Raw genomic sequence first — 24,691 nt, forward strand, 5'->3', positions numbered from 1 at the left:
TCCACCTTCTCCATTCAGCATGTCTCCGAGGTAGCAAAATGTTTTCACACCTTCCAGCTTCACGCCGTCTCCAAGATCCAACTCAACATTTCCTCCATCTGCAGCGCCCTCTGTGCACACCTTACATTTGAATGTAGCTGCCACACTGGTAAATGACCCTCTCAGACCACTACATTTTTGATGAACCCACTCAGCGCACATTGTACATTGAATGGAGTTCACTCCGACACCCTTCCTGCACAGAGCACACGACCACTTCCCAGTTCTTTCCACCTCACCACATGCTTTACCACTTGCCATCACCTTCGTCTTTCCGATATTCACCTTCAGACCTTTTGTCTCCATACATTCCTTCCACTTGTTCATCTTTTCCTTCAGTCCATCCATACTTTCCGCAATCAACACCAGATCATCTGCATACAACAACTCCCACGGTAAACCCTCCTTTACGTTCTGAGCCAGCACCTCCATCACAGCTACAAATAGTAGTGGACTTAGTACCGACCCCTGATGCACTCCCACCTTCACCTCAAACTCACCACTGTTCCCGTCCTTCGTCCTTACAGCTGTGCGCGCTCTTTTGTACATTGCCATCACTACTCTGATCAACCATTCCTCCACTCCTAACTTCCTCAATGCCCATGTCAATACTTTGCGTGGAACCCGATCGAATGCTTTCTCCAGATCAACAAACCCAAAAAACAACTTCTTCCTCTTCTCCATGTACTTCTCCTGCAACTGCCTCACAATGAAAAGCGCATCTGTCGTTCCTCTTCCTGGCATAAATCCAAACTGCATTTCGTCGATCTTCACTTTCTTCCTTATCCTCCTCTCCAACACCCTTTCCAATACCTTCATTCCATGCTCCAATAACTTTATCGCTTGGTACGAGCCACACTCCAGAGGGTCACCTTTCCCCTTGTATAGAGGGACGAGGGTACTCAGTTCCCAATCCACTGGAATGCGGCCTTCTTTCACCACCAGATTACAGATCTCTGTCATTCTCTTCACACCCCAACTTCCTGCTGCCTTCAACATATCTCCCACAACTCCCGTCGGCCCGCCCGCTTTTCCACTCTTCATTGATTTTATCGCTTCCTCAACTTCCTTCTCAGTTATCTTCTCTGCCGGTCCTAAAACTGGTTCACTCTCTATGTTGCCATCCCATTCATTCTCTGTATTCAACAGCATTTCCATATATCTTTTCCATCTTCCTTTAATTCCATTTGGGTCGACAACGATTTGTCCCACTTCATCCTTCAAGCAACTCACCCCCATCACATCACACCTCTCTTTCGCTCTGTGCTTTGCAATCCTGAATACTGCTTTCTGACCCTCTTCCGAATCCAAGCGTTCTCCGAACATTTTCCTACATGCGTCCTGCGCCTTTGCTACCTCTTTCTTTGCAGCCTTCTTGGCTGCCTTATAACTTTCATGCTCTGCTGTTTCTGCTCCCGTACCCTTCGCCTTCTGCTACTCCTTGAACGTCTTCCTCTTCTCGTCAATCCTCTTTCCAACTTCATCATCCCACCACCATGTTTCCGAGTGCCTCGGTGGTCCTTTTGTCCATCCACATACCTCACCAAAGGCTCCCAACAGACTAGCTTTCATTGACATCCAACCACTTTCAAGCTCAACCACATCATCCTCTACCCTACTCAGCCTCTCTTTCAATGCCTCCCTTACTGTCACCTCTTTCAACCTCCACACCTTCATTCTTGGTTGGTACTTCACCCGCCGCGCTCTCCTCGCACCTTTCACCCTTATGTCGCAGACAACCAAGTGGTGCTGTGAAACAGCCTCCTCCCCCGGGATAACCTTTGTGTCCCGGAGGTGCCCCCTATCTCGCCTACGCACTATCAGGTAGTCAACGGTTGTCGTCGACCCACCTGACGTGTATGTAACAAGCTTATTATCCTCTTTCTGGAACTGAGTATTACAAATCAACAAATCAGCTCCATCAGCAAACTCCAAAATCCTTTCACCTTCTCCATTTCTCACACCATATCCGTAACCCCCTTGAACTCCCTCAAAACCATCCATACTCCTTCCCACATGTCCATTCAGGTCTCCTCCCACCACAACAACTTCCTCATCTTTCACGTTTTCCATCAGCTTCTCTATCGCACACCAGAACTTGTCCTTCTCTTCATTGCTTCGACCAACCTGCGGAGCATATCCGTGTTGGAAGTGTTACACCAGCAATCAGAGTGTGTTGGAGTATACTGGAATAATGTTACACCAGCAATCAGAGTGTGTTGTAGTATACTGGAGCAATGTTACACCAGCAATCAGAGTGTGTTGGAGTATACTGGAGCAATGTTACACCAGCAATCACAGTGTGTTGGAGTATGCTGGAGCAATGTTACACCAGCAATCAGAGTGTGTTGGAGTATACTGGAATAATGTTACACCAGCAATCAGAGTGTGTTGGAGTATACTGGAATAATGTTATACCAGCAATCAGAGTGTGTTGGAGTATACTGGAGCAATGTTACACCAGCAATCAGCGTGTGTTGGAGTATACTGGAATAATGTTACACCAGCAATCTTAGTGTGTTGGAGTATACTGGAATAATGTTACACCAGCAATCATAGTGTGTTTGAGTATACTGGAATAATGTTACACCAGCAATCACAGTGTGTTGGAGTATACTGGAATAATGTTACACCAGCAATCAGAGTGTTGGAGTATACTGGAGCAATGTTACACCAGCAATCAGAGTGTGTTGGAGTATGCTGGAGCAATGTTACACCAGCAATCACAGTGTGTTGGAGTATACTGGAGCAATGTTACACCAGCAATCAGAGTGTGTTGGAGTATACTGGAGCAATGTTACACCAGCAATCAGAGTGTGTTGGAGGATGCTGGAGCAATGTTACACCAGCAATCACAGTGTGTTGGAGTATACTGGAATAATGTTACACCAGCAGAGTGTGTTGGAGTATACTGGAGCAATGTTACACCCGCAATCTGAGTGTGTTGGAGTATGCTGGAGCAATGTTACACCAGCAATCCCAGTGTGTTGGAGTATACTGTAACAATTTTACACCAGCAATCACAGTGTGTTGGAGTATGCTGAAGCAATGTTACACCAGCAATCACAGTGTGTTGGAGTATGCTGGAGCAAAGTTACACCAGCAGTCAAGTACAGTAATCATAATACGATAGTGTATTTACTCAAGTATTTCTACAAAAGTATTTTTACAGCAAAATATTATAGTACTCTGCAATAAATTACTGCAAAGTACTGGAATTACCATCCTGGTGTTTCACAGGCAGGGTGATGACTGGGTGCCCCGTCTGCTGGTATTTGTTATGCCTAAGTCACACATAGGCGGATTTGTCGGCGACTACTGACGACTGGAAAAATCGCCACCACCCGCCGACAATCGTAATGAAACCGTAATAGACGGTCGCCTGTAGTCGTGGTTATCCTCCCCAGGTCGGCTGCAGTCGACAAGAGCCGCAAAGGGGCCAAATATATTTTTAAATGTTTAAAAATGGTGCGCTCAGTCGCACTCGAAAAAAATCCGCCATGCTGTCGTGATGGAACCGCCATGCTGTCGTCGGTATCCGTAAGAGCGTAAAGCGGCCGCAACCCAGTCGCTCATAGTCTTCCGCAATCGCCCCACCAGCTAGCACGGCAGAGATGTGAATGCCATACGGCCTTCCTGCGGCATCTTCCCGACTACGGGCTGACACTGTTGCGGCTGCATATCGACTACAGAAGAACTACCACGTCTCCCCTGTGGCTATGGGAGACTGACGACGACAGCAGTAGGACTAGTGGCGGCCGAGTTACGGCCATTGGCGACAGAGATACGACTGCCTGGCGACTGCATTACGACATACCACGATTCCATGGCAAGACAGGATGGTGTGAGGGTCTCCGTGGAGTGAGGTCCTGTGGTGCCGACAAGGATATGGCTTTATTGTTTGGACTTGGGACTTTTGGGAACTTTATTTTTGGGACTTTGGTCCTTTGGAAACTTTATTTATGGGACTTGGGACCAGTGGAAATAATTTGTTGGACTTTATTTCCATTCTCTCTCCCTGCAGAAAAGTTTGATTATTACATTACAATGATACATCTTTATTAACTTTGTTATTGTACATCAAACATCTTTATGCTTCATGTCATACATCATTGAAATGAATAAAGTGAAATGTAAAATAGAGAAATAAAGATTTAAAAAGTTGTGTGAATCGTCTCCAATCGCCGGCGGTCTTATTGCAGTCTTGCGGACGTCGGAGTAAACCGCCACCCGGCCCCAATGCAGTCGCCGCGATCCGCTATCGGTCGTAATCTAGCCGCCAGACTGTCGCCACGCTGCCGCCGTGCATCCGCAATGCAGTCGTCGTCGATCTTCAACAGTCGCCATCCCACTCGGGGCGTCGTCGCAATGCAGTCGCAATGTGGCCGCCTGCAGTCGCCATACTGCCGCCTGACCATATTTGACCGCCCGAAATCGCCAGTGGTCACCGAAAAATCTTGATCGCCGGCAGTCGCCGGTAGTCGCCAAAATATCCGCCTATATGTGACTTAGGCATTAGTGGAAGTCCCACGGTATCCTTTGTGAAGAGTAGAAGAGCTATTGCTGGAATCCTTAACAAATTACAAATTACTTTCCTAACGACGTTTGGGAAGGCAATGGCAAACCACCCAGTATAACTCTTGGCAAAAAACTTTGGCAGCATCGACACTTTATAACCGAGCATGGTAAATGAGAACGCAGAACACACACACACACCACACCACACACACACCACACCACACCACACCACACCACACCACACCACACCACACCACACCACACACACACACACACACACACACACACACACACACACACACACAACTAATATTATTGTGTTTTTTAAAACAGACACATTTTTATGTAATAATGAGCTACATTTTGAACCCTGGTGTTGGGCTAGCGGCTAGGGTGCCGGCTTAGGATCCTAGGATCCTGGGTTCGAATCCCGGTCGATCGCTGAATTAACGCCAGGGGGGTTGACTCAGCCTGTCATCCTTCCGAGGTCGGCTAATTTGAGTACCAGTTCACTGGTAATTCCCTGTTTGTCGTTAAAGGCGGCAAAAAGGGTTGGCGGCAGGAAGGGCATCCGGCCGTAAAACATTGCTTCAAAAAGGGGACCAAAAAACAACAACAACCACGGTTCCCGAAAAAGGCCAACCCCCGCTTTGCGGGGAAAAATGGCCTCTAAAGGTGGTTATTTATATTTTATATTATATGTTTGGATGAGATTGTGCACTCAACACAAGGTCACCAAATAATCACTGAAATTTTTACTCTTTTAGAGGGGAAAAAGAGTCATTTACAGGGGAAGAGAGGGAGTGGGCATCAATAATTTCGCTATTTATACATCGGTGTTATGCACAAGTCTCTCCACTCGGCACAAAAAATAAAATCTTCACTCACCTGCCCGAGTGTTACTCATCGACTCTGAGTCAAAGAAGGAAAACTTAAAAGTTCCACCGTTGTGATCATCTTGACGAGAGAGTACTTCAGCAACTGCTCCATCTTCTTCTTCATCAACCATTGCATTTTCTTCCTCATTTTTCCACCCCTCCTCTTCTAAATGATCCGATAATATTCTGACAGTCCTGCCTCCGACCTCCGAGGTAAAAAGCTGCTCGAGATCAGCAGACACGTTGTAGAAAGTTTCTGAAGAAACACATGGCAATGTTTGTGTTCTATATTCAGGGCGAGGCTTTTCTTCCAGCAGCTCCACATCTGTGCAAGGATCCAGCCTAGATAATGGAGGGGGGGGGGGGGGGGGGGGGGAGCTATTAAATGGAGATATGGAACTTATCATTTCCTCAATTACCACTCATGCTGTGCTGATGACATAATGCACATCACATGTAATATAGGTGAGGCAACAAACAGCAGAGGGTTGGAGTTCAATTTTGTTTCAAAAAAAACGACGTTGGGACTCATGAAATACCTTTATGGCAACATGATAGGTGAACAAACCAACAAAATGATGAAGGACAGGTGACCAAATGGAGAGGAAAGACTTCCAATGGACATGCATTTAAAAAAGGTAATTAAAGAGTAATAAAAACCTCGGAATACGTGTACTATTCCTGCTGACAGTGATCTCCCAGGCAGGAAATTGGTGGCAGAAGGTGGAATCAGGGAATGCATCACATCATTTTACAAAGCGAATGTACGCCCCTCCCCCGGCCCCCACATCCCCGAATGAGGCCGCGGCCACAAAGCCGATGTTACCCCCCCAAACAAAGTTGTATTTGTATTTGTACCTCGAGTAAAGTTTCGAAGTATTTATAGCTGGAGTACCCGGCGTTGCTCAAGCGAAAAAGAAACATTAACATTTTTGAAATGAGGGAAAATATAATTTAAAAGCAATTACATCCAAATCAGAATCCATCACAAATGTCAAATCATCATTTTACCTTCTTGTCGAATAACTGCTGGTGAATGTCCCGTTTTATTTTTGTTTTTTTGTATACAAGACCGAGGCTCGTGTAAGAGCTAACATTAATCACAAAAAAACAAACTGACACATAAAACATGAGATAAAGGCAGCGGGAGACAAGATGGGGAGAGAGAGCGAAGCACACAAGTACAACAGGAAAGAACAGGGACATCAAGAGATCTGTGGGAGGGAGAGGGCTTGGGGGGAGGAAGCACGGGTAGGGGGGGGGGGAGGGGGAGAGGAATAAAACACATGGACACTGCTGGGACTTCCAGGAAAGAAGTTGGTATTTCAAAAAAGTGGATCTGGGGTGAATTAGCGGGGGTAGAAAAGATCAAGGTTTTGGATGGGGGTGAACAGCTGTTTTAAAGACCTGGAGGGAGGAGTGGGATTGAAGAGAGTGAGGGAGTTTGTTCCAGAGGCAGGAGAAAAGAGGAATGAAAGAGTGAAGGTGAGCAGAGAGTCTAGGTTTTGGCAGTTTCACCGTTGATCACATTTCTGCGTTAAGTTTCTGGGAAATCAGCAAACATCACCGCTTCACACAAAAAGGTGCAAAAACAGATCCTTGCAACTACAGACCAACCAGCCTGCTCACAATCATCAACAAGGTCATGAAATCCTTTTCTCCAATGGCTTGATCTCTGATCATCAATTTAGATTCAGAACAGGTCATTCTACTCTGGACATGTTGCTTCTGCTGTCTCAACAATGGATGGAGGTCCTCAATGCCAAACAGGAAATCGGAGCCGTCTCCCCTGACATATCACGTGCCTTCGATACGGTCTGGCACCCAGCTCTGCTCACCAAACTCTCCTCCTATGGTATCCATGGAAATCTCCAAGCTTGGCTTGAGGACTTCCTCTCTGGTCGTAGGCAACGTGTGGCCCTGAATGGATTTCTCTCATCTCCCCTTCCTGTTCTGGCTGGAGTTCCCCAAGGCAGTGTTCTGGGCCCTGTGCTTTTTCTGGTCTTCATCAATGATCTCTCCGACTCTCTGGAAAAATCCTCTCGATCCCTTTGCTGATGACTCCACTCTCTGCCGCTCCATTCCTCATCCCTCAAATTGGCAGCCAGCAGCCTCCTCACTCTCTGCAGACCTGGACAAAATCAAAGACTGGTCAAACAAGTGGAACATGTCTTTCAATCCTGAAAAATCTCACACTCTATGTCTCTCCGAAAAGACCGACTGGACAACCCTCCCATCTACTTTCTCAACAATCCTCTCCAAGAAGTTCTGTCGCTCAAGCTTTTGGGTCTCACTATCTGCCATGATCTTTCTTGGGAAAACCACATTTCCAAGCTGGCCTCCAAAGCCAGTCGCCGACTGGGCATCCTCCGTCGTGCGAAGTCCTTCCTCGGCACACCTGAGCTCCTCACCACATACAAGGCTTTCATCCGCAGCTCAATGGAATACTGTTCTCCCCTATGGGCTGGTGCTCCTGCCTCACACCTGGCTCGGCTTCACGCTGTTGAATCCAAAGCTTTCAAAATCATTGGAATCTCCCGCGATGAAGCTATCTCTGAGGGCCTTTCACTCACTCACCGCAGGCAGGTAGGTGGTCTTTCTGTCTTCTACCGACTCCTCTCCGGCCTTGCTCCCCCAGCTCTCTCTGTGCTCTGTCCCCCAAATATTCCTACAGGTCGCACAAGATCTGCCAGCAACCCTCTGATGGTTAAACTACCGAAATCTCGGCTCTCTGCTCACCTTCACTCTTTCATTCCTCTTTTCTCCCGCCTCTGCAACAAACTCCCACACTCTCTTCAATCCCTCTCCTCCCTCCAGGTCTTTAAAACAGCTGTTCACCACCATCTCTTATCTTCCCCCATCCAAAACCTTGATCTTTTCTACCCCCACTAATTCACCCCAGATCCACCTTGTTTGAAATTCCAACTTCTTTCCTGGAAATCCTGGCAGTGTCCATATGTTTATACCTCTCCCACCCCCCCCCCCCCTTCACATGCCTCCCCCCCAAAGCCCTCGCCCTCTCTCAGATCTCTCGATGTCTCCATGTCTCTCGGTCCCTGCTCTCAAATGTTGTGTTTGTGTCCTTCCCCCTCTCTCCCCATCTTGTCTACCGCTCCCGATGTTATTTGTTTTATGTGTCTGTTTGTCTTTCTGTGTGATTAATGTTCGCTCTTTCACGAGCCTCGATCTTGTATACAAAAAAAAAAAAAAAAAAAAAAAATTCTACAGGAGGAGGTGGTCCAATGGTCAAACATTCGTGCCCCTCGGACAAACAGTTGTAGAGAAAAAAAAATTCATACTGATCGGCTCAAGTGTTGTACTTGTCGAATTATGACGTCATCATGAAGGCACTGATAGCATCATAAACAATGTTTTTATGGATATCGCCCCAGACAAGGCATACAGCCACTCTAGGTAAGTGGCTAAGAGAAAGTTGAAAAAATACAAGGATAAAGCAAAACAAAATAAAAATAAAATAAATAAATTTTAAAAATAACAAGAAAACATCCAAGACACCAGAAGTAGAAGAGGTCGGGTAGAATGTGATTAAACCTCAAAGATGTAGGAAGTATGAATTGACATTCCTCTTAAAGCAGAGTAAATCGTAGGATAATGGGAAGCATGTTACAGGTAGTGAATTCCAGAGCGAGACAGCACGAGGGATAAAACTACCTGCATAGCCTTTCGTTCTGCACTTTGGATCAGCTGTAGCATATGGGTGAGCGGAGATGGCAAACTGAGTCTTACGTCCAAACACTCGTATGGGAGGAACCAAGTTAGAAAGTCCAACAGAACATTTTCCATGAAAATATCTGTAGAACAAACCTAGAGTGGCAATCGACCTATGGTGAGAGAGTGGCTGAAGAGTTGACCACATCTCCACACCAATCAGGTTGACTATGCGTTTCTGGAGCCTATCAAGTAAAGATAAGTGGCAGGCCGGTGTTCCAGCCCAAATGTGACAACAGTACTCCATGAGGGGATGTATTGTTGTCTTTTACAGGTAAAAAATGGCCTCAGGAGGTAAATACCTCTGCGCTCGATAAAGACAACCACCTCGTTTGGAAGCACTCTTAGCAATACCAGAAATATACAGTCACGTGAAAAAGTAAGTACACCCCATGTAACGTTTTGACTTTTTCAACATATTTCAACATACAGCTATTTGATCTTCATTTCAACAATATTGATAGATAAAGGTGATATAATATAACAAATATCATGAAACATTTACATTTTGTAGTCCATTGTATAATTTAAATAAACATAAATGCAAATTTCGCATGTGGAAAAAGTAAGTACACCCTTGGCTCTAATAGGTGGTATTGCCCCCTTTGGCAGAAACAACCTCAAGTAGGCGTTTCTTATAACTGTCTACCAGTCTGACATCGACTGGGAGAAATTTTTGCCCACTCCTCCATGCAGAATTCTTTCAGCTGTGCGATGCTTGAGGGGTTTCTTGCATGCACAGCTCGTTTCAAATCCCCCCACAACATCTCGATGGGATTTAGATGCGGGCTTTGACTTGGCCATTCTAGAACCCTCCATTTCTTTCTTTTCATCCATTCCTTGGTGGATTTACTGGTATGTTTAGGGTCATTGTCATGTTGCAAGGTCCACCTTCGGTTGAGCTTCAACTTTCCGACAGATGGCCTCACATTAACCTCAAGCACCCTCTGGTACAATGAAGAATTCATAGTGGATTCTATGATGGTGAGCTGCCCAGGCCCTGATGCAGCAAAGCTTCCCCAAACCTTAATATTTCCACCACGATGCTTTACAGTTGGTATCAGGTTCTTGTGTTCAAATGCTGTCTTTGGTTTTCCCGAAACATGTCTTCTGGTACTGTGGCGAAATAGCTCTACCTTTGACTCATCTGTCCAGGGCACATTGTTCCAGCAGTGCTGGTCTTTGCCGAGGTGTTCATTGGCAAACTTTAGTCTTGCCCTGATGTTCTTTCTGGACAGCAAAGGTTTCCTCCTGGCACACCTCCCATGTAGATCAAATTTGTGCAGCCTCTTTCTAATGGTAGACTCGTGCACTTTGACATCAACAGTGGCAAGAGCTACCTGTAGGTCCCGTGATGACATTCTGGGGTTCTTCGAGACTTCTTTTAGCATCTTGCGGTCTGCTCTCGGGCTGAACTTGCTGGGGCGGCGTGGCCTGAACAAGTTGGCAGTTGTTTGGAATCTTCTCCACTTGAAGATGATCTTCCGGACAGTCGAATGATTGATTTCAAATTGTTTGGAGATCTTTTTAAATCCCTTCCCAGACTCGTAGGCATCTATAACCTTCTTTCTGAAGGCCTCAGAGTGCTCTTTTGATCTCGGCATGGTGACGCCGCACACTTCAACAACAAAAGGAAAAAACAAAAAGAACCACCTTTGGAGGCCATTTTTCCCTGCGGAGCAGGGGTTGGCCTTTTTTGGGCACCTTGGTCCCCTTTTTGAAGCAATGTTTTATGGCCGGATGCCCTTCATGCCACCAACCCTGTTAGTCGCCTCTTGCAACACACAGGGAATTACCAGTGAACTGGTACTCAATTTGCCGACCTCGGAAGGATGACAGGCTGAGTCAACCCCCCTGGCATTAATTCAGCAATTGACGGATTCAAACCCAGGAGCCTAGGATCCCAAGCCAGCACCCTAACCGCTAAGCCAACACCAGGTTCCTTAACAGCTAAGCCAACAAAGAGCAAACCAAACGAAATGTCTGAGGTTTAAATAAGACAGGTTCCTCCAAGATCCTCTCAAACGATGTTCTAATCTTTTGCACCTGAGCTGGTGCACCTGATTCTAATTTTAGGTATTTGAAGTGGTGATAAATGTTGGGGTGTACTTACTTTTTCCACATGTGAAATTTGCATTTATGTTTATTTAAACTATACAATGGACTACGAAATGTAAATGTTTCATGATATTTGTTATATTATATCACCTTATCTATCAATATTGTTGAAATGAAGATCAAATAGCTCTATGTTGAAATATGTTGAAAAAGTCAAAACTTTGCATGGGGTGTACTTAATTTTTCACGTGACTGTACTTATCCCAATGGAGGTTAGAAGACATGTCCAGACTAAGAAACCGAAGCTCCGATGATTCTGCTAAGGTTGAAGAACCCATGTGCATAGAAGGGAAAGACCTGTTTCTAGAACGAGATATGGACAACAGTTTAGTTTTCTTTGCATTGAAGGTTACCAGCCAGTCATGCTCCCACTTGAACACATTCTCCAAATCATTGTCCAGAGAAACTCCAACCTCAATACTACGAGTGGCATTGAGTGAATCCGCAGATTTAGAGTAGAGTGATGAATCATCAGCATATATGGCTGGCTGAGACAGAACATTATCAGGATAAACAAGGAACAATGTGGGACCAAGGACAGAACCCTGTGGAACACCAGAATTGATTGAGCAAGTAGGAGAAGATTGACCCTCAAGTACCACCTTCCTCTTACGATTTGTAAGGAAAGCTGAGATGATTGAATGTATCACTCCAGATACACCATATGACTGAAGCTTGTGGAGCAGACCCCTGTGCCAAATTTTATCAAAGGCTTTTGAGATATCCAAAGCAACTAATCGAGCTTCACCCTTGAGCTCCAGTGCCCTGTTGATATGATCCGTAATTAAGGATAGCAGATCACCAGTGGAGCGAGAATAGCGAAAGCCATACTGGCAGTCAGTAAGAAGTTCATTGTCCTCCAGATGGGTGAGAAGTTGTTCATTGATGAAGAATTCAAATACCTTACTTATTACAGGAAGCAGGCTGATGGGGCGATCGTTACTTGGTTTAGAATGCTCACGTACACCCTTGAAAACAGGGAAAACAGGGACAACAGAAGGCACTTTCCATAATGAAGGAAACACGGATGCAGACAGGTACAGGTTGTATAGCTTAGCAAGAATCGGTGACAGTTCAGGACAACACATCCTCAATACAATCACAGGGATTCCATCAGGACCAGTCGCTTTTGAGGCATCTAGGGTACGAATAATTCTGGCAACCTTCTTAGGAATGATAAATGGAACAAGAATATCAGAGTCTGTACGAGATGGAAAATCAGGAAGAGGGTATCCCTGATCATTGAGTGTTGAATTAGAAACAAAGCGGTTTGAAAAAAGGTTAGCCTTATCCAGAGGTGAAGTAACAACCTCTGATCCATGAAAAAGAGGAGGTATAGAAGATTTATTGCTGTTGAATACACTGTTAGCAATCTGCCAAAAGTCCCGAAAGCCGACCGCCGCTGAGTCACAATGGAATCGGCTACAGAAGCAGCATATTGTTGCTTGGCATCCTCAAGAACTCTTTTGCAGTGGTTACTTGCTTTGCAGAAGAGACATTTGGACTCCAGAGGCCCTTGCACATGGTACTGCTTGAAATAGTGGTTGCGATGAGCAATCGCTGATGCACAAGCCGGAGTGAACCATGGATGGGAATGGACCTTCACTTGATAGGTACGTGAGGGAATATAAATGCCCATACCAGTGCAAATCCATTGGGATATTTCCTCGGCAGCCATATCAGGACCCAAGGCTGAAAGCTGAGGTCCATGGCACATCAGCAAGAAATGAACGGAATCCATCCCAATCAGCTTTCCCAAACTGAAACAGTGTGGTTAAAAGGATGCACTGGAGTTGAGAATGAGGAGTAGGAGGGACAAACAGAAACAGTGGAATAATCCGAGTTACCGATTGGAGACAGAACATCGGCAACACAATCACCGGGATTAGAACACAGAAAGATCAAGCAGGTATCTTCCAACAGAAGCACGGTCAGGAATATGAGTGGGAGAGGAAACAATTTGGGTGAGGTTTTGAGAGATTGAGAAATTATAGGCCAAGATACCATGAAGGTCAGTATTGCGAGAGTGTACCAACCACTCCTTGTGGTGAACGTTGACGTCATCAAATGCCATGATGTGTGCAGAATGGTGGACTAAAATAGACCTCTCAATGCTGTCTGAGATTGCATCGAGCACTGCACAATAGGGAAAGGAAGGTGAGCGATACAGAAAGAAGAGCTATGTTGTTGAATGCAGGAGAGCAAGGCGGAAACAAACTCATGAGCCATTTTTAAGAGTTTTCACGAGCGTTATTTCACGAGCCTTTCACGAACACATCTTATGCCCCATGGGAAGTACTTCACAATGAGCCTCGTTTCAATTTTTTCCATGGAGCAGTTTTGGAGATAGAGGTGCAACGTTTTTCCATTTTTCCAAGATGGCGTGCATACCACGTGACTGATGACATCATAATCATTATAAAATTCTACAGGAGGAGGTGCTCCGATGGTCAAAAATTTTGTGTCCATCAGACGAACAGTTGCAGAGAATTTTTTTTTTTTCTTTATACTCATCGGATTGAGTGTTGTACTTGTCAAATTATGACATCATGAAGGCACTGATAGCATCATTAACATATCTTATTCCCCATGGAAAGTACTTCACAATGAGCCTTGTTTCAATTTTTGCCATTGAGCGGTTTCAGAGATATAGAGGTGTAACGTTTTTCCAAGATGGCGTCCGTACCAAATTACCTATGACATCATAATTATGAATAAAAAATTATACAGGCGGAGGCACTCCTATGGTAAAATTTGTCAATCGGCCAAACGTTTGACGAGAAAATGAATTTAAAAAAGTGGAAACGTACGGCGCACGTACGGACGCAACCAAATGCCTAACCCTGCGGTTTTTGCTTTGCGAGCGCAGGGTAACAATTCCTTGGAGACATTCAATGCCACTGAATAACCATGGTAGAATAAAGCAGGATACGACACCGACTAAATGTATTTTAAACAGTATCCCGGTATTTTGAACCAATTTCAATGGTTGCTCGGAGACAGGGCAGCATGTACAATCATACTAAGGTAATCATAAGACTTCAAACAAACAAACAAAAAAAAAAAATACCTAATTTCGGGGGCAACCCACCCAAAAGACGAATGGTTGCCGAGTACCTTCACTTGACCAAACCCACTCAAAAGACCCCAATATTCCTAATGCCATGAACAAACTTTAGTGAATCATGGGTGATGAAGGTTGTGGTCAAGTTTCATTGAAATTTGTGTGTAGTTTTGAGAAGAAAGCAAATACCTATTTTGAGGGCGGGGGGGGGGGGCCGGGGGGACGGATGGGGACTTGGACCCACTTTGACCCCCAATAGACACACTTAGACCCCGATGTTTTTATTGCCATGAACAAACTTGAGTTCCAACATGCCAAATATCATTTTAGCAAAGTTTGGTCACAATCCCATCAGCAGTTTTGGAGAAGAAGTTGCAAATGTTAGCGGATGGACGGATTGATAAGATATCCCATAAGCTCCCCGGTTCTATGTTACAGGGCAGCTAACATGTTACCTTTTCTTCTTCGCTTGATTTTTCATCTCAAATTGACCATGACCTTCCTGTAATGGATCAAAGTGCAAAGTCGAAGTGTCCCTGAGGAGGGCAATGGCAAAAAAAAATGTACATTGAAATGAAACAAAAATGATCAAGGACAAAATCAAATACAAGTGATAGAACAGCAAAGGAGAGTTGAAAAAGCCAAAAATAAAATATTTATTAGAACAGATGAATCAAGCAAGAGCAAATCTGATAACATCCCCCACAAACAATGTGCAGACTACTCACCCCTCCTGCAGCTACCCACAATGCCCGCATTCTTACATATACATACTGTGTCCTGTGTCTCAGTCATTCTTCTCGTCCCGTTGCTTTGACCTGAGTTTTTGCCTCTCGCTCTGCTCATTGTTCAATCATGGATCCCAAGCGCAAGACCAGTGCCGGAGATGCGTCGACTACCAAGAGGCAGAAAAAATGATGACCCTGAGCAACAAATCGGAGCTGCTCAACCGGCTTTCGAAAGGAGAGTGTGCGGCCTCTGTTGGCAGGCATTACGGCGTCAATGAATCCACCGTTTGCTACATACGGAAGAACGAGAGGGCGATTCGTGAGAGTATTTCAGCGAGCACTGCATCAAGTACGAAGGTGGTCAACCATGTCCGGGATGTCACATAAGGAAGGATGGAGAAAGCTCTCAGCATATGGATCGAGGACAACACGCAGAAGAATATGCCTTCGAGTAGACCTCTCATTCGCGCAAAGACCAAACGAATTTACAATCATCTTTCTGGCGCTGGCGCAGGTGGTGCCAGCACGAGTGATGCGCCGAACAATGGTACAAGTAGCGCGACTTCATTCACAGCGAGCAGGGGATGGCTCCATCGTTTCAAGGAGCGGTACTGCCTAAAAAATTTGAAGCTCACAGGGGAGTGTGCGTCTGCGGATGACGATGTGGCAAAAACGTTCCCTGCTCAACTCATGAGGCTGATCGAAAAGAAGGGATACCTCCCAGAGCAGGTGGTTGATGCAGATGAAACCTGTCACTGGAAAAAGATGCTCATGAGAACTTTCATCTCGAAGCGCGAGGAGACAGCATTGGGATTCAAGGCTGCCAAGGACTGGGCATCTCTTCTCCTCTGTGTAAACGCAAAAGGGGACTTCATGCTGAAACCCATGATGTTGTAACCGTTCCCTGAACACGCGTGCTCTCAAGGGCAAGAACAAACAAACTCTGCCCATGTTTTGGAGGTCCAACAGGAAAGCCTGGGTGACGGCAGCAATCTTCCTGGACTGGTTCCATAATTGTTTTGTCGCTCAGGTGGAGAGGTATATGTCAGACAAAAACCTTGCGTTCAAGGTTCTCTGGCTCCTGGAAAACTCTACTGGCAACCCCAAGGGCCTTGGCCTTGGCTCACCCAAACGTTGGTGATCTTCCTGCCGCCCATCACTACTTCCCTGATCCAGCCACTCGGCCAAGGAGTGATTTCAACTTTTAAAACGTATTACACCCGTTGCACCTTTCATCGGATTTTGGATGCCATGGATTCTGACCCAGGGCTCACCGTCGGGCAGTGTTGGAAGAATTTCAACATCTCCCACTGCATCAGCACCATCAAGGAGTCACTGGATGAGGTGAGAGCCTCCACCATCAATGTGTGCTGACACAACCTGTGGCCACAGGCAGTGAAACACTTTACTGGCTTTCCCGATAACACAGAGGAGAGGCATGTGATTGTCGGGTTGGCGCGGCAGGTGGGAGGGGAAGGCTTTGATGACATGCAACCTGAGGAGTTGGAGGATCTCATTGCCTCGCATAATAGCAACCTCACCGAGGAAGATTTTGAGACCATTACAACAGTTTCTGAGGAAGAGGAAGCGGGCAGTGATGAGGGAGAGGTGCTGAGGTCCAACCTCAGAGTCCAGTTCCAGGGCAAGGTGCTGTCGGACATGTGGATGATTGCCGACAGCGTGCAAGACGCTGACCCAGTCATGGAGCAGTACCTCAAGTTCAAGAGGGGCTTGGTGATGTGCTGCTCCCCAACAAAGAGCTGCATCGAAACCTGCGGCAATCTGCCAACCAGCTCTCCATTACACATTTCCTCCACCCTCCTCCCTCCACCTCCAGGCCATCGGCATCCTCTCCTGCCTGTCCTGCCTCTCCTACACCTCTCAGCATCCTCACCAGCGTCTTCACCTGCTCCAACTCCCGCCTCTCCCTCGGTGCACGACTTTGCAGCACCATCATGTGGGTCGTTCTCAGAGTTCGATTAATTAATGGGATTTTCATTCATTGCCAATATAATCACCATTTGAAAAGCTGTGTGTGTTTGTAAAACAAAAATTTGAAAAGGTGTTGTTGTTTTTTGTTGTTGTTGTTTTGTTGTTTTTCACCTGGTGTTGTTTTTTAGTTTCACGGTACGTTATGGTTAAGCACTTTTAATAAACTGAGTGCATTCCTTCAATGAATTGGAAACTGTACCTGGTGTTGTCGTTCTTTTGCAATCATTTTTTATGAAACTGTAATCATGCACTTGCAGTCGAAAACATTTTAAACTTTAAAAATGTTCCTCAATGAGGAACCGCCGGGAACCTATAACCCATCCCCCTTTTCGCCATTGAAACAATGGCATGGCATACATTCGTGGGATTTTCGTCCACATTTGCTGGATTTTTATCGACATTCGTTGATTATCGTCAACATTCGTGGGATTTGCCTCGACATTTACAGGTTTTGCCTCACCATTCGTGGTTTGTTCATCGACTTTCGCAGATTTTCGCGATTCGGGAACCAATCCCCCCTTTTTCCATTGAAACAATGCCCCGCCATTAGTGGTTTTGCAATTCGTGGCACGTTCCAGGAATGCATCTCCCGCATATAAAAGGGTCAAGGTGTATTTTTAAACATCTCTCGGTGTACTGCACCAAAGTAACATTGGTTCAACATTTTAAGAGGATAGTCTCAGAAATGTAGTAATAGTGTGCGATTGTATTTGTTGGAAAAGAAAACAATAAAAACTAGAACACTTGGTAGAGCGCATACCTCTGCCAGGCTGAACAGTTTACGTTTTTCATCCTACTAATTGGCTGGATCTGAATCCGGACCTTGACCAAAATCTAATCGGCTTGTTCTTGCCGCTGAACCAACTCATCCACCTAATTTCATCCAAATCCATCAATAACTTTGAAATATCATGCTATATATTGTTTTTGGTCATTACTCGATAGTGACGAATCACTTAAATTACAGAATCCAGATCTGGATCTTGGTCAAAAATCTAACCAATTCGTCCGAGTCACACGTCCAACCTGTCCACCAAATTTCATCCGAATCCGTCCACAACTTTTTGAGATATCTTGCTCAGACAGGCAAACAGACAGGGGTGAAAACATAACCTCCGTGCACCTTCAGTGGCAGAGGTAACAACTCCCCTCCCTGCCGGAGAATAAACAATAAATGACAAATACGTACAATGATTTTAAAACGTTGAATACAACAAACAACAACAGGCATTTTAAGGCCATTTTCCCTGCAAGAGCGGGGGTTAGCCTTGCGGTCCCCATGACAATCTTCTCCATTTTGCCCTATTTTCTGCATCTCCCCTTGTTAACCCCCTTGCCCGCATTTCTTCTTCCACCATCTTTAGCCAAGTCTTTCTCGGTCTTCCCCGTCCTCTACTTCCTTCTACATTCATTTCCATCACTCTTCTCAACCAGTCACTTTCATCCTTCCTCAACACATGACCAAACCATCTCAACCTGTTCCTCTTCACAACATCCATGTTGTATTTCCATCATCTTTCGCAATTCATCATTTGTCTTCCTCTCTCTCAACGATACTCCACACATCCACCGAACCATTCGCATTTCCACCCTTTCCAGCCTTCGTTGCTGCTCTACGTTCATTACCCATGTCTCGCTCCCATAAATCATAACACTTCTCACACATGCAGCAAACACCTTTCCCTTCAGCTTCAAGGACACTCCCCACCTCGTCAGCACGCCACTCAGTTCCCGAAACTTCTTCCATACACATCTCACTCTAGCAGCCGTTGCCAAGTCTAATCCACCTTCTCCATTCAGCATGTCTCCTAGGTAACAAAATGTTTTCACACCTTCCAGGTTCCAGGAATTTCATACAACAACTCCCACGGTAAACCCTCCTTTACGTTCCGAGCCAGCACCTCTATCACAGCTACAAATAGTAGTGGACTTAGTACCGACCCCTGATGCACTCCCACCTTCACCTCAAACTCACCACTGTTCCCGTCCTTCGTCTTTTCAGCTGTGCGTGCTCTTTTGTACATTGCCATCACTACTCTGATCAACCATTCCTCCACTTAGGAGTGTTTTAATGTGGACTTTAACTTTAATTAACTTCCTCAATGCCCATGTCACTACTTCACGTGGAACCCTATCGAATGCTTTCTCCCTACCAACAAACCCAAGAAACAACTTCTTCCTCTTCTCCATGTACTTCTCCTGCAACTGCCTCACAATAAAAAGCGCGTCTGTCGTTCCTCTTCCTGGCATAAATCCAAACTGCATTTCGTCGATCTTCACTTTCTTCCTTATCCTCCTCTCCAACACCCTTTCCAATACCTTCATTCCATGCTCCAATAACTTTATCGCTCGATACGAGCCACAGTCCAGAGGGTCACCTTTCCCCTTGTATAGAGGGACGAGGCTACTCAGTTCCCAATCCACTGGAATGCGGCCTTCTATCACCACCAGATTACAGATCTCTGTCATTCTCTTCACACCCAAACTTCCTGCTGCCTTCAACATATCTCCCACAACTCCCGTCGGCCCTCCCGCTTTTCTACTCTTCATTGCTTTTATCGCTTCCTCAACTTCCTTCTCGGTTATCTTCTCTGCCGGTCCTAAAACTGGGTTACTCTCTATGTTGCCATCACATTCATTCTCTGCATTCAACAGTATTTCCATATATCTCTTCCATCTTCCTTGAATTCCATCTGGGTCCACAACGATTTGTCCCACTTCATCCTTAAAGCAACTCACCCCCATCACATCACACCTCTCTTTCGCTATCTGCTTTGCAATCCTGAATACCGCTCTCTGACCCTCTTCCAAATCCAAGCGTTCTCCGAACATTTTCCTACATGTCTCCTGCGCCTTTACTACCTCTTTCTTTACAGCCTTCTAACTTTCATGCTCTGCCTTTTCTGCCCCCATACCCTTCGCCTTCTGCCACTCCTTGAACCTCTTCCTCTTCTCGTCAATCTTCTTTCCAACTTCATCATCCCACCACCATGTTTCCGAGTGCCTCGGTGGTCCTTTTGTCCATCAACATACCTCACCAACGGCTCCCAACAGACTATCTTTCATTGACATCCAACCACTTTCAAGCTCAACCACATCATCCTCTACCATACTCAGCCTCTTTTAATGCCTTCCTCACTGTCACCTCATTCAACCTCCACACCTTCATTCTCGGTTGGTACTTCCCTGCCGAGTTATCCTCGCACCTTTCACCCTTATGTCGCAGACAACCAAGTGGTGCTGTGAAACGTTGAATTTTAAAACGTTGAATAAAAAAATAAAATTTGGAAAATCAATTTAAAGTCCCGGACTAGGAAACAGCTGTCGACATCAAGGTTGTAAATTCTAATTTGGTTACAAGGGAGCAGTTTCAAATACGTGTATACTGAGTTTCTGGAAATCAAGAAACTCACAGCTTTGAATCAATCTTGAAGGTTTACCAGAATAAAATAAGCCTTTTTAGAGGGCTTTTCAATAGGTTTATTAACCCCACCAACTCCCCAGTAATAAAATTATATTTTTGCATCCACATCTAGGCTCATGTAATAGCGAGGTGGCAGAAGATAAAAAGAGCAACAGATAGACATTGCCGAAACATAAACAAAGGAATTAATTAACAAGAAAAGATGAGAGCAAGGAGGGGCAGAAACAGTAACGGGCAAGTAAGAGTGTTGGATGAGGTTATGTTGGGTTAATGCGGGTGGAAAGGATAATAGGTTGTGATGGGGGTGAAATGATATCGTCATGTACCATCAAATTGAATCCTTAAATACACAAATGACCTTTCTGATACCATGGAAAAGCCAATCGCAGATGATTCCACATTATGCACGGCAGCACCCAACATTAGCAGCAGACACGAGCTACATTGGCTCTCTGCTGGTCTGACAAATGGAAGAAGTTCTTCCCCTCCTAAACTCCCCCCTTGCCCCTCCCATTCAAAACTCTCCCCCAACCCCTCCCCTTCAAATCTCCCCCCCCAAACATCCCTCCCAAATTCTCCCTCCTCCCACCTCCTTCTCAAAGCTGCCTATTCCCCACTTCGTCTGCCTTCTATGTCATACCTCCACCTCCCCCAACCTTCTACTTTCCTCTGCCCCCCCTCAAACAACCCCTCACTGTGCCTCATCCCATCACCATCAAACCTTTCGTCCTCCTCATCCTTCCCTTTCTTGGAACTCTTCTGTAATCTCTGACACACTATCAACTGCTCTTCCTACATCCCCCTCTCACCCTTCATCTGACCCTACCCCTCCCCTCCCCTGTCCTGCACTCGATGCTCCCCCTCTCTCCTCATTAACGGTATGGACCTCAAACATCCGGGGCCTTCGCTCAAACCTGATTGCTCTCTCCATTCAGGTTGCTTCTGACAATCCAGACTTGATCTGCTTAACAGAAACTTTCCTCCTTCAAGATGTCTCTGATTCCTTAATATCTCTTCCTGGTTACTCCCTCCTCCGGTACACGATAGACCTGAGCCTCGTCCTGGTGGTGGGGTGGCTATCTTGATCAAAAACTCCCTTCCTCACTCTCCCTGCACTGCCCTCTCTCCACCCCACCCCCAGGAGTACTTCTGGCTACGGCTTCCTCTCCGCTCCCACCTTTTGTTCATATGTGTTCTGTACCGTCCTCCAAACAGTGATGACCCCATTTACATTTCGCTGTCGGACAACATGGACCAACTTCTATCAACTCATACAAACTCTCTCTTCCTCATATGTGGCGACTTCAACTGTCACCATGCCAGCTGGCTGGGTGTTGGTTCATCTCTCACCAGCCATGGCACCCCAGCAAAGGACTTCTGCGACTCATTGGGACTGACACAATCTGTCAATTTCCCGACACGGATCTCAGTCAATGGAGTATCTTATCTTCTGGACTTGGTTATGACTAACTTCCCTGCAAATGTCTGCAGCTCTTCTTCTGCTCCAATCGGTTCTTCTGATCATGTGCTTGTTAAAGTGGACATCTCTCTGGCCATTCTCAGAGAGCCTCCTCAGCGCCGACGAGTCTGGCATTTCACTCAGGCCAACTGGCACGGTCTGCAAGCAGCCATCAATCATCTAGACTGGTCTCCCATCTCTACTGCCTCTGTCATCAATTCTTCCAAAGCAAACTGCTCTCTCATGCACAGATTGATCCCATCTCGTCTTCAGTTGTCTTACCCTTCCTCCCGTCCATGGTACACTGAATCTTGTGGTGAGGCAGTTGCCCTGAAACAAATTGCCTTTGCCTCTTGGAAGGCAAATCCGACTGAAGGCAATCTCAGTTCCTTCCACCAAGCTTGAAACAAGTGTGTGTCTACCCTCAGGAGTGCCAGGAAGCACTATCTCTCCACACTCAAGATTGAACTCTCAAACCTGTCTCCTTCCTCCAAATCCTGGTGGCATCTGGTCAAATCCGTTTCTGGTGTTTGTTCCCCCTCCATCCCCTCCCTTACCTCAAATGGCGACAATTGACACCGCACGTGACAAAGCCGAATGCCTCAACTCTGTGTTTGCCTCAAAATCTTGTGTCCCAAACCCATCTCTCTCTGTTCCCACCTTTCCCAGTCGAACCCAACTGCTCCTGGACTCTGTATCCTTCTCTCCTGACAAGGTGGAGAAGTTTTTATCAAACCTCGACTCTGATTCTGCAACTGGACCAGATGGCATCAGCCCACGGGTCCTAAAATCCTGCTCTGCTGCTCTATCTCACCCTCTCTCTGTTCTTTTCAACCTCTCTTTTGCTCAAGGTCATCTGCCAGCATCTTGGAAATCAGCAAACATTACAGCTTCACACAAAAAGGTGCAAAAACAGATCCTTGCAACAACAGACCAATCAGCCTGCTTCCAATATTATCAGCAAAGTCATGGAATCCATCATTGCTTCAGATATGAAATCCTTCCTCTTCTCCAATGGCTTGATCTCTGATCATCAATTTGGATTCAGACCAGGTCATTCTACTCTGGACATGTTGCTTCTGCTGTCTCAACAATGGATGGAGGTCCTCAATGCCAAACAGGAAATCAGAGCTATCTCACTTGACATATCATGTGCCTTCGATACGGTCTGGCACCCAGCTCTGCTCACCAACCTCTCCTCCTATGGTATTCATGGAAATCTCCACTCATGGCTTGCGGACTTCCTCTCTGGTCGTAGGCAACGTGTGGCCCTGAATGGATTTCTATCATTTCCCCTTCCTGTTCTGGCTGGAGTTCCCCCAAGGTAGTGTTCTGGGCCCTGTGCTATTTCTGGTCTTCATCAATGATCTCTCCGACTCTCTGGAAAATCCTCTCTATCTCTTTGCTGATGCCTCCACTATCTGCCGCTCCATTCCTCATCCTTCAGATCGGCAGTCTGCAGCCTCCTCACTCTCTGCAGACCTGGACAAAATCACAGACTGGTCAAACAAGTGGAACATGTCTTTCAATCCTGACAAATCTCTCACTCTTACAATGTCTCTCCGAAAGGACCGACTGGAAAACCCTCCCATCTATTTTCTCAACAATCCTCTCCAAGAAGTTCTGTCGCTCAAGCTTTTGGGTCTCACTATCTGCCATGATCTTTCTTGCGAAAACCACATTTCCAAGCTGGCCTCCAAAGCCAGTCGCCGACTGGGCATCCTCCGTCGTGCGAAGTCCTTCCTTGGCACACCTGAACTCCTCACTACATACAAGGCTTTCATCCGCAGCTCAATGGAATACTGTTCCCCCCTCTGGGCTGGTGCTCCTGCCTCACACCGAGCTCGGCTTCACGCTGTTGAGGCCAAAGCTTTCAGAATCATTGGAATCTCCTGCGATGAAGTCAACTCCGAGGGCCTTTCACTCACTCACCGCAGGCAGGTTGGTGGTCTTTCTGTCTTCTACCGACTCCTCTCTGGCCTTGCTCCCCCAGCTCTCTCTGTGCTCTGTTCCCTCAATATTCCTTCAGGTCGCACAAGATCTGCCTGCAACCCTCTTATGGTTAAACTGCCAAAATCTAGGCTCTCTGCTCACCTTCACTCTTTCATTCCCCTTTTCTCCCGCCTCTGGAACAAACTCCCCCACTCCATTCAATCCCACTCCTCCCTCCAGGTCTTTAAAACAGCTGTTCATCACCATCTCTTATCTTCCCCCATCCAAAACCTTGATCTTTTCTACCCCCGGTAATTCACCCCAGAGTCCTTGCAGTGTTCATATGTTTTATACCTCTCCCACCTCCCCCCCAAGTCCTCCCGATGTCCCTGCTCTCAAATGTTGTGTTTGTGTCCTTCCCCCTCTCTCCCCACCTTGTCTGCTGCTCCCCTTGTTTTTTGTGTGTCGGTTTGACTTTTTGTGTGATTAATGTTAGCTCTTTCACGAGCCTCGATCTTGCATACAAAAAAAAAAAAAAAAAAAAAAAAGTGTTTCCACCCTGTAAGCCATAGTGTAGCAGCATAGCAAACCTGTTGTGCATTTTGTGATACAAGCACCAAATTTGGCACAAATGTACATTAATATGTTGCGAACATTTTCAGATATTGGGCCACTTGAAATTCCGTAATTTTTTTTTTCAAATTTTTTCAAATTTCGTAATTTCAAATTTTTCGGGTGACACCGTCACAATTTCGGTCTTCGAGGCCGGACGATATAGTGGGGCGGCTTAGCCCAAATATTCAAAAGAAT

The 24,691-nt window shown here is 45.9% G+C and overlaps 1 protein-coding gene across 1 annotated transcript in view; it reads right to left on the minus strand.

Annotated features, from left to right (window-relative positions):
* NOL8 (nucleolar protein 8) overlaps positions 1-24,691 on the minus strand; it is a 197,451-nt gene that overhangs the window by 67,838 nt on the left and 104,922 nt on the right. The window contains exons 11-12 of the mRNA XM_068133382.2: positions 14,802-14,882; positions 5,446-5,777 (exon numbers count right to left, since the gene is read on the minus strand). Of these exons, the coding sequence (XP_067989483.2) occupies positions 5,446-5,777; positions 14,802-14,882 (413 nt within the window). The remainder of the gene's footprint in view (positions 1-5,445; positions 5,778-14,801; positions 14,883-24,691) is intronic.

This window comes from Myxine glutinosa, chromosome 12 (genome assembly GCF_964187855.1).
Source record: "Myxine glutinosa chromosome 12, kmMyxGlut1.1, whole genome shotgun sequence".
In the NCBI taxonomy this organism is placed as follows: domain Eukaryota; kingdom Metazoa; phylum Chordata; class Myxini; order Myxiniformes; family Myxinidae; genus Myxine; species Myxine glutinosa.